Source organism: Bubalus bubalis, chromosome X (genome assembly GCF_019923935.1).
Source record: "Bubalus bubalis isolate 160015118507 breed Murrah chromosome X, NDDB_SH_1, whole genome shotgun sequence".
Lineage (NCBI taxonomy): Eukaryota > Metazoa > Chordata > Mammalia > Artiodactyla > Bovidae > Bubalus > Bubalus bubalis.
This window is the reverse complement of record NC_059181.1, coordinates 32,108,485-32,122,434: the sequence shown is the minus strand read 5'-3', so window position 1 is coordinate 32,122,434 and position 13,950 is coordinate 32,108,485. Positions and strand designations below refer to the sequence as shown.

The 13,950-nt window shown below is 37.0% G+C and overlaps 1 protein-coding gene across 8 annotated transcripts in view; it reads left to right on the top strand.

Moving 5' to 3' along the window:
• The window catches only part of DMD (dystrophin), a 2,402,664-nt gene that overhangs the window by 799,401 nt on the left and 1,589,313 nt on the right, over positions 1 to 13,950 (top strand). For all 8 annotated transcript variants that reach the window (XM_025277237.3, XM_045164452.1, XM_045164449.1 and 5 more), the window contains one exon: positions 2,780 to 2,899. In XM_025277237.3, coding sequence (XP_025133022.3) covers positions 2,780 to 2,899 — 120 coding nt within the window. The remainder of the gene's footprint in view (positions 1 to 2,779; positions 2,900 to 13,950) is intronic.

Sequence of the window (13,950 nt, the reverse complement as noted above, 5' to 3'; positions counted from 1 at the left end):
AAAAATATGAAAACCATAAAAAGGTAAAAAATGTGAGCAATATTTCCTAATGGTCTTTAATATATGGAACTGAATATACCCTCATGCTTGAATGATAGGGGAAAAAAAATGACTTGGCCAAATTAAAGAAACCAGTTTATGATATATTGGCCACCAAAATATTATTTTAGTTATTATTTTTAAAATTCCTGGCTGACACATTTGAAATGTTCCCAGTCCTAGCTTATATAACTCAAAAAACACAGACTAAACATGACTTTCAAGGGCAACTCTGAATGTTAATGTTTCCATTTTCGGCCTCACGGCAGAAAGAGTTTTATTAACCAGTGTAAGCTCTAGAATGTCAAAGGCGTGATAGGCAGTACAGACTCCACACACAAAATAGATGCATAGTCATTTTATTCTAAATTGCTTCACTTGAAAATGCACCATGAAAATCTGGAGAGAGGAAGTAAAAGTAAGTGATTTTATAGTGCTCTAAAAGTTGAGACTTGAAAAATAAAAGTCCTAGGATAAAAATGCTCCAGCATTCGCGTTTGTGATTTAGCTAATCCTCTTAGGTTCCCTTACACCTGCCATACAGTTTGAATAACTAGGAGTAAGTCCCATAGGTTCCAGGCAGCCTTTCTGTAGGGACTGCAGGTTTTCTAGAAACTAACAGGCTTTGTGGGCTTCTCTGGTGGCTCAGATGGTAGAGAATCTGTCTGCAATGTGGGAGACTGGTGTTTGATCCCTGGGTCAGAAAGATCCCCTAGAGGAGGGCATGGCAACCCACTCTAGCATTCTTGCCTGGAGAATGCCATGGACAGAGGAGCCTAGTGAGCTACAGTCTATGGGGTCGCAAAGCATCAGACATGACTGAAGTGACTTAGCACATGTGCATGCACAACAGATTTTGTCTCAAACCTACTTCTTCTTTCTTGTAATATATAATAACATATTCTAAGAAGCAGAGTAGATGATTAGGAATTTTACATACTCATTTAGTCATTTCCAGGTTATAATTAGTGTAGCATGGTAAGATCTTGGTGGAACTGGAGCTCCCAGGCCAGGTGTCTTGGATTTAGAATGGTCTCCTCTGTTTAGTCCTCCTCTATTTACCATCTATTTATTCCTCTCTGCCTGCCCCTGTTTATCTTTATAAGAAATCTATACACTGATTTTTTAAAGATTGGAATACTGTTTGGGGTTATATATGCTTGATAGTGTAATTGTAATTAAACATTAAAAAAATAGAATCTTACCCATTAGATTGTAGTCTTTACACAGTCAAGAAGGGCCAAACTCATCTGTGCATATTGCTGTCACCCCTGCACGTGGTGCTGTTCATTCAATAAAAAATCGTCAATCTTTAGTTATATGAAATGTAGTGAGAAGGACAGAGAGTGTCTCTGTTCTAATGGACCTTATATTCCAGTATGTAAAGATAAACAACACATGACTAATACAGAAGAAAAATCCAAATGTGAAAATGAGAGGTTAAGAAAGTTATATGACTCAGGGAACTCAAACCAGGGCTCTCTAACAACCTAGAGGGGTGGGATGGGGTGGGAGGTGGGAGGGAGGCTCAAGATGGAGGGGACATATGTATCCCAATGGCTGATTCATGTTGATGTTTGGCATAAACCAACTCAACACTGTAAAGCCGTTATCCTTCAATTAAATAAAATTTTAAAATGAAACAGATAAACTGTATGATTTGAGTTAATAAAAAGTTGTAGAAATGGTAACTCAGAAGCAAATTTGGGTAGCATCTTCATGAAAAGCCTTTCTGAGCAGGTGATGCTTAAACTGAGTCCTGAATGATAAGAAGGAGAGATTATTTAAAGATATGGAAGAAGAGCAATTGGGGGTAAAGCAAACAGCTTGACGCACTGTTAAAGAGAGAGCAGATAAGTATGACTGAAACATAGTGTCAGAGGGTGAGAATGGTATGCAGTTACTTTAGAGAGGAAGGAAGGTACTAAATCATATAAGGATTTCTGGTTACATAATTTGGATTTTCCTTCTTAGTGTCATGGGACCACATTGGTTTTTATCCAGGGGAATGCCATCTGATTTAAAGCTGAGTGGAGGAGAAGGAACCAGCAAAGAAAATAAACAGCAGTTCTTAGTGAGATGAAAGGATAATCAGGTAAGGGTGGTGCCTGCAACTCAAGAAGAGAGAAGGTCCAATATGGAGTGGTTAATTAGGTTGGTAATTGGAATGTCAATTAAAATGGTATCACAAAATGGCTAGTAGATTTGGGAACCTGGAGGTTGATGGCAACCTTTATAAGAGATGTTTTAATGGGATAATGAGTAAAGGGTATAGTAGGGTAAGGGAGTGGAAAGAGTAACTAGAAAACACAATTTTTTAGTGAAGAGGAACATATAACAAGGCAGAAGCGATAGGGCTTTTGGGGGCCAAGCGTTTGTTTTGTTTTGGTTGTTAATGGAGAACTGTAGAGGAGACCCTGAAGACGCTTGAGGCAGCCAGGTATTTTAGGAGAACAGTCCTTGAAAAGGTGACAGGAAGTGGGATAAAGGACAGCACATCTTAGTATGCCTTTATCAGCAGATGCTTTCTCTCCCTTTACTTTCACATTCAATTGACAAAAATGTGCAAATCTTGCTGAGCACGATAGCAGAAAATTTGCTTGAAATGGTTGTAGTCTAATAAAAATTGCATTACTCAAAGCAGAAATGGCAGAAATGAATCACACTCATTTGGGGAAAAATGTTTCTTGGCATACAGAGCAGGAGACTTTTAATTTCCTTTTACAATTTTATCTTTCAGGTGCTTCAAGAAGACCTAGAACAGGAACAAGTCAGAGTCAATTCTCTCACACACATGGTGGTGGTTGTTGATGAATCTAGTGGTGATCATGCAACTGCTGCTTTGGAAGAACAACTTAAGGTCAGATTATTTTCTTTAATACAGTAAATATGTCATTCAAAGTAATTAATTGCAATTCAGAAAATATTTAGAATATTTAAAACAGAATTTGTATATGGCAGATATTAAGCATGCAATGTATTTATTTGAACTGATTCAAATTATGTCTCATCTGTGGGACATTTGTGCATAATTCCTTTTCAGTATTTGCTGTTTGTTCATAGCAGCTTCTTGGCCTTTGGGGAAATACATAACTGCAGATCTGTTTTTTAATTATAGTTGAATACCATATATGAGATAACTGATAGTGGAATATTATTTATGTTCTCTTCAAGCCTGCAATCTGAGGACAAAGGTTAAAAAAAGAACACAAAAAGGATCACATTCAATTAAATAAAAAGTCTAACACCTTCATTATGTTTATTCCTGGAAGCCTTCAGTTTTAAGTCTCATTGAGGATGTAGCAGAATTTTTAAATCATAGAAGTTTGTTGAAGCAGACACTTAGCCTATCAGTCTCTCATTCAATCTGACTCATAGTAATTGTGTCCTTGGAAACTTAACTCATACATATTGATAAAGGATAATGTGAATATTTTCATATTTTCCTCCTAATTGAAAATGATAAAGTTGTATTGTATTTTTTTTTAATTTCAACAATGTGTATATGCATATACCAAACCATCAACATTAAGGAAAAATACAGCAGTTTATTGTTCAGAATGTAAAGCATACATTCACATATTTACACAACCACAGATTATATTTGAGGCATTCATTGTACCCACCAAATGCCTGCCTTTCTTTGTGATGGTTAGGGGCTACTAATCTGACATGTCTCAGGATCCAATCAGTGTGGGTTTAAATAGCTTTATAAGGCCAAGATTGTTCTAAACCTAGTTTCTCTTACCTAACCTATAACACGATTTCTTAAAGCCTTATCTCTGTTTTCTTCTCTTTTTCTGTGAATGGTATTTTTTTTTAATCCCAGTGAAATGTGATTTCCTAAGGTTACTGCTTTAGACTTCTGTCTCCAACAATGTTATCTCACTCTCCATCATTAAATGAGAAAGACAAAGCTATTGAACTGCTACAATTGAGCATTTAATATATACTAGTGATTCATGTTAATTGCTTATGTTTCAATGAAATTGTGAGGATTACAGGTCTAAAAAGGTTTATGCCACTCAATAATATAATGTCTCATTGTATATGTGATCAGATTTGTTTTACACACACATACGCACACACGACTTGCTAAAGGACTGACAGGCTGCTGCTACACCCATCTTAAGAAATTCCATAGTTCTGATACAATAACGTTGTGACTATTTACAAATAGGTAAAAATCTAATATTCAGTGTTTCTTAGACATTTTCAGAAAAGTTGAAAGAAGGCCTGGAGGCAGAGGTTAGATGGGTGACTAGTTAAAAAAACAAACAAACCCAGAAACTTTTCTAAGTCATAGAGTATTTCCAGTGAAAATAAGAACGGAAAAACATTCAGTTTGGCATCACCAGACCTAGCACAACTAGCTTTAGAATATAATTATTCCAAGGTGATGCCTGTGGGACTAGGCCACCTTGAAAAGCAGTCCAGAGCACTCACAGATGGTGACTGGGTTAGATCTTAGGTAATAAATTAAGAGTGGTGGCCCTAAGGTTTTCTATATTTATTATCCTACTTACTCTCATTTTTTAAACCATACTTTCTGCCTTTAATTCTTTGACCCAGAAACATCTACTAAGATAGCTGTGCACGTATTGGCTGTTCCCGATTCACACAAACTCAGTTCATGTTTGTCCGTGATTGCCTCCCCCTTAATTAGTGTTGAAAATAGCCTCCCAGTCTCCTCTTTCCCCCTTAACCTCGTTTCCCCTTGTGATACCTCATTTCCTGTACTGTCACCTGATTTTAGATAAGCTTGACTAGTGTCTAAAAGAGCAAAGTTAAGGGACTTCAGTGGTGAGGAGGCCACTGCTTTAGCCTCTCTTCCTATTCCAACAGTTTCCTCAGTCTCAGAGGAATCCATCCATGTTTAAATTGTATGCCTTATTTAACCATTGGTTTGAATTGCCCTGAAATACTGGGCTCTCATTTGACTTTGAAATTTTGGTAATTCTTTTTTAGGTCCCTTACGAGTGATACAATCTTAACTTACCTAGTTTAATTTTTATAAGGAAAGACAAGAGGGTGAGAAGTTGATAGAAAAGGAGGAGGAGAGAAGAAATAATAAAGAGTAAAAAGATAAATACATTAGAGGAGTCACTTGAACACCAACACAAGTGCCCTCTGTGTGTGTGACAAGGTCCATGTATACTTCAGAGACTGAACTACCATGCTTCATACTGGGCCCTGAGGAATTCTGTTAGAAGTAATAGTACGAATTTTAGGAAAAAGAAACAGGTATATGGACTCAGTACAGTGGGTGGGGGAACTGGCAGGAAACCAGGAAGAATCCTTAAGCGCTTTTGTTGAAGTAAGGTCTGGTCATCCCACACCTTCTTTCTCCCCCCAGACCTCCCATGTCACCACAATGCCTTAACCCATTTCTCTCCAATTTGTAGAAGTATCAGAGCCTCAAAATGGATACCCAGTGTCTTTAGGAAAGAGATACAGATGGGGGAAGACTTGGAAAGGAAGTCTTTGATGTAATTCAGTAACAGAGAGAGAGAGATGTGCTTCCCATCTTGAGTTAGAATTCTAAAAATACTCCTCATGGAATATCTTTACATGTATTGACTTAGTTCTGTGAACTCTGTTAGAAGTTAGATTTTTCTCTAACTTTAAAAGACTTTTAGAAGTCTTCTTTTTAAAAGGTTTGAAGAAAAACAAAGTTAGGTCAGAACATATGCTTAGGGATTCTGAAAGATGGCATGACTTAGGAAGGATAATACTCTGAAAAGTGCAGTCTCTTGTAAATTAATTTGATTCTGTCTCTCAGAGGTTCAGCTTGTCCCTCAGCAATGTCACCACAGGTCAGAAACTTGTCCTTAGCTTTAGAGGTTTCTGTGATATCAGTAGATTTGTAAGCAGTGATGCCAGTTAACTAATTTTCCTGAGAAATAGCTTGGCTAAAAACTAAGGTAAGTAATTTACGTGGCAGCTTCAGTCATGGAAGATATTACCATAGCTCTTTCTTTTTCTTTTTTTTTTTTGATGATTACTTTTAATGTCTTTACTATGTCAGAGGGATTATGCTGGGTAACAGAGGTAAAATGGTGAGCAAAAAAGAGAATTTGTTCTACCTTCCTGGGTCAGAAATGGGTAATTTGCGAGCATGCTGCCTTCCTTGGAACCTTGAAATGAGTGTAGCCATTTATTAGGCTCCCATTATGAATTCAAATGCTGATTCCTTGTCACCCTTGGTCATCTCGGTAGGCCTGGTGGCTGCCCTCTTGGTACTTGCAATCTAACAGAGGAAATAAACACTAATTACATGATTTACAAAAATGAGCAAATATTTAACAATGGACATAACTTATTTCTATTAGGGAAAGGAAAAAAGTTTTGTGACAACAGATTAGTCTGACTTAAGCTGAAGCTTGAAAACATGAAATGATTCCCTAGTAAAGTGATGTTTATGATCTAAAAGACACATTGGATGGAACTGTATGAAGTATAAGGGGATTGGTGGATGTGCATATGGTTTCCAGGAAGGATAAACAGTATATCAAGTGAGCATGGCACTCTAAAAAGTGAAAGTGTTAGTCGCTCAGTCATGTCCAACTCTTTGCGACCCCATGGACTATAGCCCACCAGGCTCCTCTGTCCATGGGATTTTCCAGACAAGAGAACTGGGGTGGGTTGCCATTTCTTTCTCCAGGGATCAAAACCGGGTCTCCCACATTTCAGTCAGACTCTTTACCATCTGAGCTATGAGGGAGGCCATGGCATTCTCAAGGAATTGAAAAAGAGCCAGTTTGGTTGCAGTAATGAAGTTCAGAAGATTGGAGCTAGCAAAGGCTTTGTAGGTAGACCGGGCCTTATCTAAGAGTTAAACTTAAATGTGTGATACTAAACTCCACAATAATTCATTCAGTCAACAAACATGTATTGAGCAACAGCCTTCTGCCAAGATGGTGACTGGGACCACCATTATGGGAATGGGTGGGGAACACAGTCACGGTACCTGCACTCCTGGACCTACACTAGTTAAATGCAATTAAGTGTAAAATTTTGGTCATGACGAGTTCAGTGTGACAGATATATACCTTATTAGATGACTTTTATCTTGCTCCAGAAGGTAAAGAAAGGCCTACCCAAGTGGCAGAAAGTGAACTCTGAAGATTAATAGAGATTGATTAGGCAACAGTAGAGAGCGGGAAGGTATTTCAGATAGAAATACTATATTTATTAATTTATTCAACAGATATGTATTGAGTACCTACTAGGCACCAGCCAGAAGTCTAAGCTTTGAGGTTAAGTATGAACAAAACATAAATCGTTTCTCTCTAAAGCTTACGTTCCAGCAAGCATCAGAATACCTAAGCAAGCTTTATACTATGAAAAAGGTGCTGAAAACTATAAGGGAAAATAGACTGGAGAAGGAAGCAGTTTTACATAGAGGAGGTCAAGGGAAACTTTGCTGAGAAGGTGGCATTCGAGCAAAAACTAAAACAAAATAAGGGAGGTGTTTCGGAGGTGCATAGGTCCTATGGTATTTTCGCATTTGAAAACTGAAAAAAGACTATAAATAGAGCATAAAGGAAGCCTATTGTTCTAGGGAGATAGCTGTTTCTAGTGAAAAAAGAATCAGAAACCTGGTGAGGCCAATAGCTTTTACAGAAGATACTCTAATGAAAACATTTTCCTGATAAAAGGTAGAACTATTAAAATCTCATTTTTAGACATGTTCTTCTATACAGGTTTAACACTTGAGTGTCAAGCTAAACATATTAAATGTGTCTAAGGCCACAGACTTGTGAGGGTTTCTGGCATATAAAAAATGTGGATTATTTTGCTAAATGACCTCAATCTTAAAGCTATTGTCTAAAATTTTGGGGAATTAAAGGTATGTCAAAAGAATGGATACCTTCAAGTAGCCCTTTTGAAGAAGAATAACCTGGAAAGTACAGTTTTAGAGCAGATTATTAACATAAGGCTATGCACACATGTATAGTTTCTTGTTTATCTAGTGAACTTAAAAAATTTTATTGCATAAAATAATAATTTTCAAAGTTTAGAAAGGTCTCTAAGAACTAGGATACACTCACTGAAATCAAGACATGAAAACCAACTTGATATCAAATGACATTGAACAATTTGTGCAAATATTATGTGGTATTATCAAGACACATTCTTTGGTGGCTATATCAAGTTGGTTGACCCAGTAGAATGGAATAAATAGAAAATGTTTTGATTTCCTTGAAGTATTTTGCAAAGTCTCTCATGAGATGTCTATGAATACAGTGAGCCTTCCTATTTCTATGTGGGTTGGTGGCGAATGTCTGTGTTTTAATATATTCCTTCCTGTTATCTGATTCATGTGCGAGATAATTGTGCTGAAAATGATTGGACCCCTTTATTCAATCCTCAGAGTCAGAAAGTTTGGAGACAAGAATCTATTTGATGATGTAGTTGGGGCATGGTGTAAATTTCACCCCCATGTGAGTGGTTACTGGATGAGTTCCTCTCTCAAATGACTTTAGAAGTTTTATAGAAATGTCCTGTGAAGTTAGAATGTCACATACAAGTTCGTATATTGGTCTTTCATGTTTTTAATCAGAATAGGCATATTTACTGATTGAAAGTTTACTGCTTAGTTAAGTTTTTGATAAGAAAGATCTCAGTCCCCATCTATACATGTGAGAGGATGTATGTGTGTGCATATATACACACGTACACACATATCACTATATACATACAGTTATACAAATGCAAGCGCATGCTCGTGTATACATTTACATTTTATCCATATGTATGGATGTGTGTGTGTGTGTGTGTGTATGGAAGGAGGGGAAAAAGAGAGACCAACTGACCTTTGATACAAATTTAAGATTAAATCAAAGCATGATGACGTAAATTCTTAGTAAATGTGATCTTGGATACAGCCTAATGTCTAGATTATAAGGACTAATAATTATGTTCTGTGCTGGTTCAGATACACTTTTAATATCTTAACTGAATTTTTCAGGGAGAATGACAACCTGTAAAGAAAGTTCATAGAGCCAGGAGTTATTTAATTTTAAGGAAAACTTAAGCAGAGATAAGGTACATGTGAGCAGTTTTATCTTATTGAAAAAGGAAGACATTTTCTCTGTTTTACTTCAGAAGGTTGTGCTATCAAAAGTAGGCACAAGTTGATAAGCCTGTATGTCTTCTGCCCAGACCTCTTTGCTGAGCACAATTTTTTCTCTCCCATTTTCTGCTGGATATATGCCCTGTGAAGTTCAAAATGGACCTCAAATACAGCAAGGTGAAATTTAACTGATTGTGTCCTACTTGCCTCTAAACTTGCTTCTTTTACTGACTCGCCCAGTTTTGTTATTGCACCACCATTCACCTTGACACCTATACCAGAAAGCTGGAGGCATTCCAGACGCGTCTCTTTCCATTCTCTGGTGAGCGTGTCATGTAATCAGTCAAAACATTGTTGCTCCGTCGCTCATCTTCAGTGCTTCATCTTGGTTCCTGTTACTATTTCCCAAGATAGGGCCCTACCTGCAACCCCTGGAAACCCTTGCCTGAATTCTTATCTTGCTTCAATCCAATCTTCACATTAAAGTCAGTACAGAATTTCAAGAGCCTACATAATAGAGTTTCTCCTCTGCTAAATCCTAAATAACACTGCTCTCCAGAGACTATTATCACTTAGTCCTACAGTGAATAACTGCCCCCACTGACCTGTCTCTCAACATTTACCTCCTATTATACCCCTCATATCCCTCAACCTACAGTCTCTTCCTCCAGGCTGTTTCTGATCCTCTGTATATCACCTTTGTACAAGCTACTCCTGGCACTCAGAATACTCATGTTCATCATGTCTGCTTGGAAAAGTGCTACCTCATGTAGCAGACTGATTTCAGATTTTCATTTGTGAAGGTGGTATTTTTATATAGTGATGATCACTCCCTTTTTGGTGCCATCTATATACTATGATTTGGAGAAGACAGTGGCACCCCACTCCAGTACTCTTGCCTGGAAAATCTCATGGATAGAGGAGCCTGGTGGGCTGCTGTCTATGGGGTCTCACAGAGTTGGACACGACTGAAGCGACTTAGCAGCAGCAGCAGCGTATACTATGATTGTGCCTCTGTTGTTTGGAAGGAAAATAGTCTACTAAAAAGTAACTCTTCAGAAAGGCTAAAATGTCCCCTTGTCTGTCATGGCTTGGAACTGGTTGAAAGTTGCTCAGTCATATCTAACTATTTGCAACCCCATGGACTATACAGTCCATGGAATTCTCCAGGCCAGAATACCGGAGTGGGTAGCCTATCCCTTCTCCAGCAGATCTTTCCAACCCAGGAACTGAACCGGGATCTCCTGCATTGCAGGCAGATTCTTTACCATCTGAGCTATGGAACTGGGATGTGGAACTAAAAGTGTTCATGCTACATACCTTTGGAATAATTAGTGTGGGGAAAAAAGGCTATGAAATGTTAAATCCTACAGAATTAAGAAATAGAGGTTATTTATGAAGAAGAATACATAAGAAAATAATTTTGATGTCCTTCTCTGGTCTCTAATTTTGTATTTGCCAAATAAAAAGCATGTTTAAAATAAAAATAAATGTGGCAGAAATACTTTCACTGAGCAAAGTGTCAACAACTGTTGCCCATGAAGCAGTAATTATAATTATTAGCAGTTCTGTGTGCTCATTATTTCCTAAGAATTGTATATAGTATGTATGTAATGCTATTTCTGTTTCACAAATGAGAAAGCCTATGTGTAATGAGGCTAAATCCAAGTTCATGTAGTTTGCAAGTGGCAGAGCTGAGACTGCTTAGGCTTTGTCTTGATCTCTCAGTTTCGTCAGAGAAAATTATGTCATGACCTTTAGAAGATTCACTTTCATGAATTCGAGAAGGAAATAGCAGCCCACTCCAGTGTTCTTGCCTAGAGAATCCCAGGGACGGCGGAGCCTGGTGGGCTGCCGTCTATGGGGTCGCACAGAGTCGGACACGACTGGAGCGACTTAGCAGCAGCAGCAGCAGCATAGGGGTATATATGCAAGTATGTTAGAATGATAATATTCTTCATGAATATTAAATGTTAATTCTCATATACTTTAAAAAGAATTCTGGCCCTGTTGATTTCTGAAAAAAATCTTTTATACTATGGCACAATTTTTTTTTTATTGGAGTACTCTGAAAAGTACACAAATCATAATTAAAGCTTGAAGACTTCACATGGGTCACATACCCATAGTTCCACACCCAGATAAAAAGATATTATGTTGACAACATTCAAAATGCCTGTCAAGCCCTCGCATAGTCATAAGTTGGTCCCACCTCTATCCTGATTTGGAAAAGGCAATGGCACCCCACTCCAGTACTCTTGCCTGGAAAATCCCATGGGTGGAGGAGCTTGGTGGGCTGCAGTCCATGGGGTCACGAAGAGTCCGAGATGACTGAGCGACTTCACTTTCACTTTTCACTTTCATGCACTGGAGAAGGAAATGGCACCCCACTCCAGTGTTCTTGCCTGGAGAATCCCAGGGACGGCAGAGCCTGGTGGGCTGCCATCTATGGGGTCGCACAGAGTCAGACATGACTGAAGCAACTTAGCAGCAGCAGCAGCTATCCTGATTTATAATACCTCAGATAAATTTTGCTGTATTTTTCAGTTAATGTAAATGGAATTGCATAATAGACAGATTGATTCATGACTTTTTCCACTCAACATTGTTTGTGAGATTCATTCTTGTTGCTTATATTAATAGCACTAGTTCATTAATTTTTCTTTTTATGAATATACCACAGTTTAATTATACAACCTACTGTTAAGAAAATGTGGGTTGTTTGAAGTATAGGACCATGACAAACAATTCTGCTATGAAAATAATTATACATATCTTTTGGTGAAAATTTGTATGCTTTTATATTGGATATCCAGCCAGGATTGGGATTGCTGGATCATTGAATATATGTATATTTAGCTTTATAGGTATTACTAGAGTTTTCTAAAGTTGGTTTATACAGTTTTTTCTCTTCAATAGTCAATAAAGATACAAATTGCTCTACATCTTCTTTACTACTTGATACTGTCAAATTTTTAATTTGACCCTTTCTGATAGTTGTATAATGACATCTCTTGTTTTAATTTGCATGTACTGATGACTCATGAAGTTGAGCACAATTTCAGTTTATTTCAGTTGGTTATTTGAAAGACCTCATTTTTGAAATGCCTGTTTTTCTACTGAGTTTTTTATATTTCTCTTAGTGACTTGTGATTATTTTCAAAATATATATTCTGGATGATAATCCTTTGTTTGTTACCTATATTACAAGGTTTTTGTTTTTTTTTTGCTAAGTACCTTATCTTTTTATTCCTTAATGAATTACTCATTTAATAAACAGAAGTTTTAAAATCATTATACCCCACTTCAATATTTTCTGTTATGGTTAGTGTATTTTTGTCTTGAGTTTAAAAGTAGCATTTCCTACTCTAAGACCTAGAAGATATTTTCCTGGAGGGCTGTATAGGTACTTTATTGTTTGACCTTTCATGGTACATTCCATCTCATATTTCTGGTGTGATAAAGGATTGAATGTCCATTTTTTTCCTATTTAGATCCAACTGAAAGAGCATGATTTATTGCAAACAGTGTTCCGCAGCATCACCTTTAGTCAAATGTAAATACATGTGTGCCTCACTTTATGGACTCTACTTCTGTGTGTACATTTGCCTATACTTATGTCAATGCGGCATTGTCTTAATCACTATATCTTTTTAATATTTTTGATACTGGTAGTATCGTAAAATAAAAATTGTACCAGATGATTAAACTGGCGAGAAAACAAAGTATTCAAGACTATTGCATTGACGGGTCAAAGACTATTGTAGTAGGGGAGAGAGACTGAACTCTGGTCCAGTGAACCAAAGGTGGGAGAATTCTTAAGTGCTGGGATGAGCTAGTGTAAAAAGATTAGAGCACATTAAAAGGTTGGATGGTCAATGTGATTAAGCCATTTTGTGTTCGCTAATTGTCCCTTATCAAAGTTAGGCTCCTACCCTCCCACAGAGTCTGGAAGACATGGGCCCTATCTTTCTTGATAATTACATTTCAAAGGGATGGCTAACAGGTCCTTGAGAAAGATATTCTTGGGTTGTAGGCTATTTACATCTTAAACTGGCAGATTAAAAAAATTTACAACTTCTTTCTAAAGTAAGTGCTCTGAGAAGAAATGTTGGGGCCTATAGTCTAAAGTTTAATGAAGCTATGGAGAACACTGAGTCTAGCTTGGCCAGGGTAAACCCTTTATATTTGTATTTGTTTTCTTCTTTTTAAAGATTGTGTTGACTATTTTTATTCATTTGCTTTCCATATCAATTTTAGAATCAGCTTATCACCACCTCCTCAAAAATGTTTTGGTTTTAGTTGGATTTCACTGAATTTATAGATTAATTTGTGGTAAATGTCTTTATTAAATAAAATATTTTAATTTATGAATGAAATATTCTTTCATTTATCTAGGTCTTTATTTTCTCTAAATAATGTTTTATGGTTCTCAAGATAGTGGGTCTTAGACTTTCTATGTGATTTCTTGCTAGGTTTTTGATAGTTCTGGTCTTGTTGCAAATAGTTATCTTTTAAGTTTTTCATGTTTTATTTCCTGTTGCTGATATTGAGAAGTACACTTTTATTTTTGTTCCTTGGCCTCATATCCAGAAATGATGCTTAGTTTACTTCTTAACTTGAGTAGTTTCTCCGTAGCGTCACTCAGATGTATGTACCCAGGTGGTTTGGGGTTAATGGCAGTTTTATTTCTCCCTTTCCAATATTCATCTTATTAATTTCTCTTGAAATTTTTTGCCGCATACTTTAGTACAATGAGATTATTGTTGTTGTTTCTCATTTTAGCTCTCAGAGGTGAGGCTTTTAGTAAATCGCTGTCAAGTATATTTCCT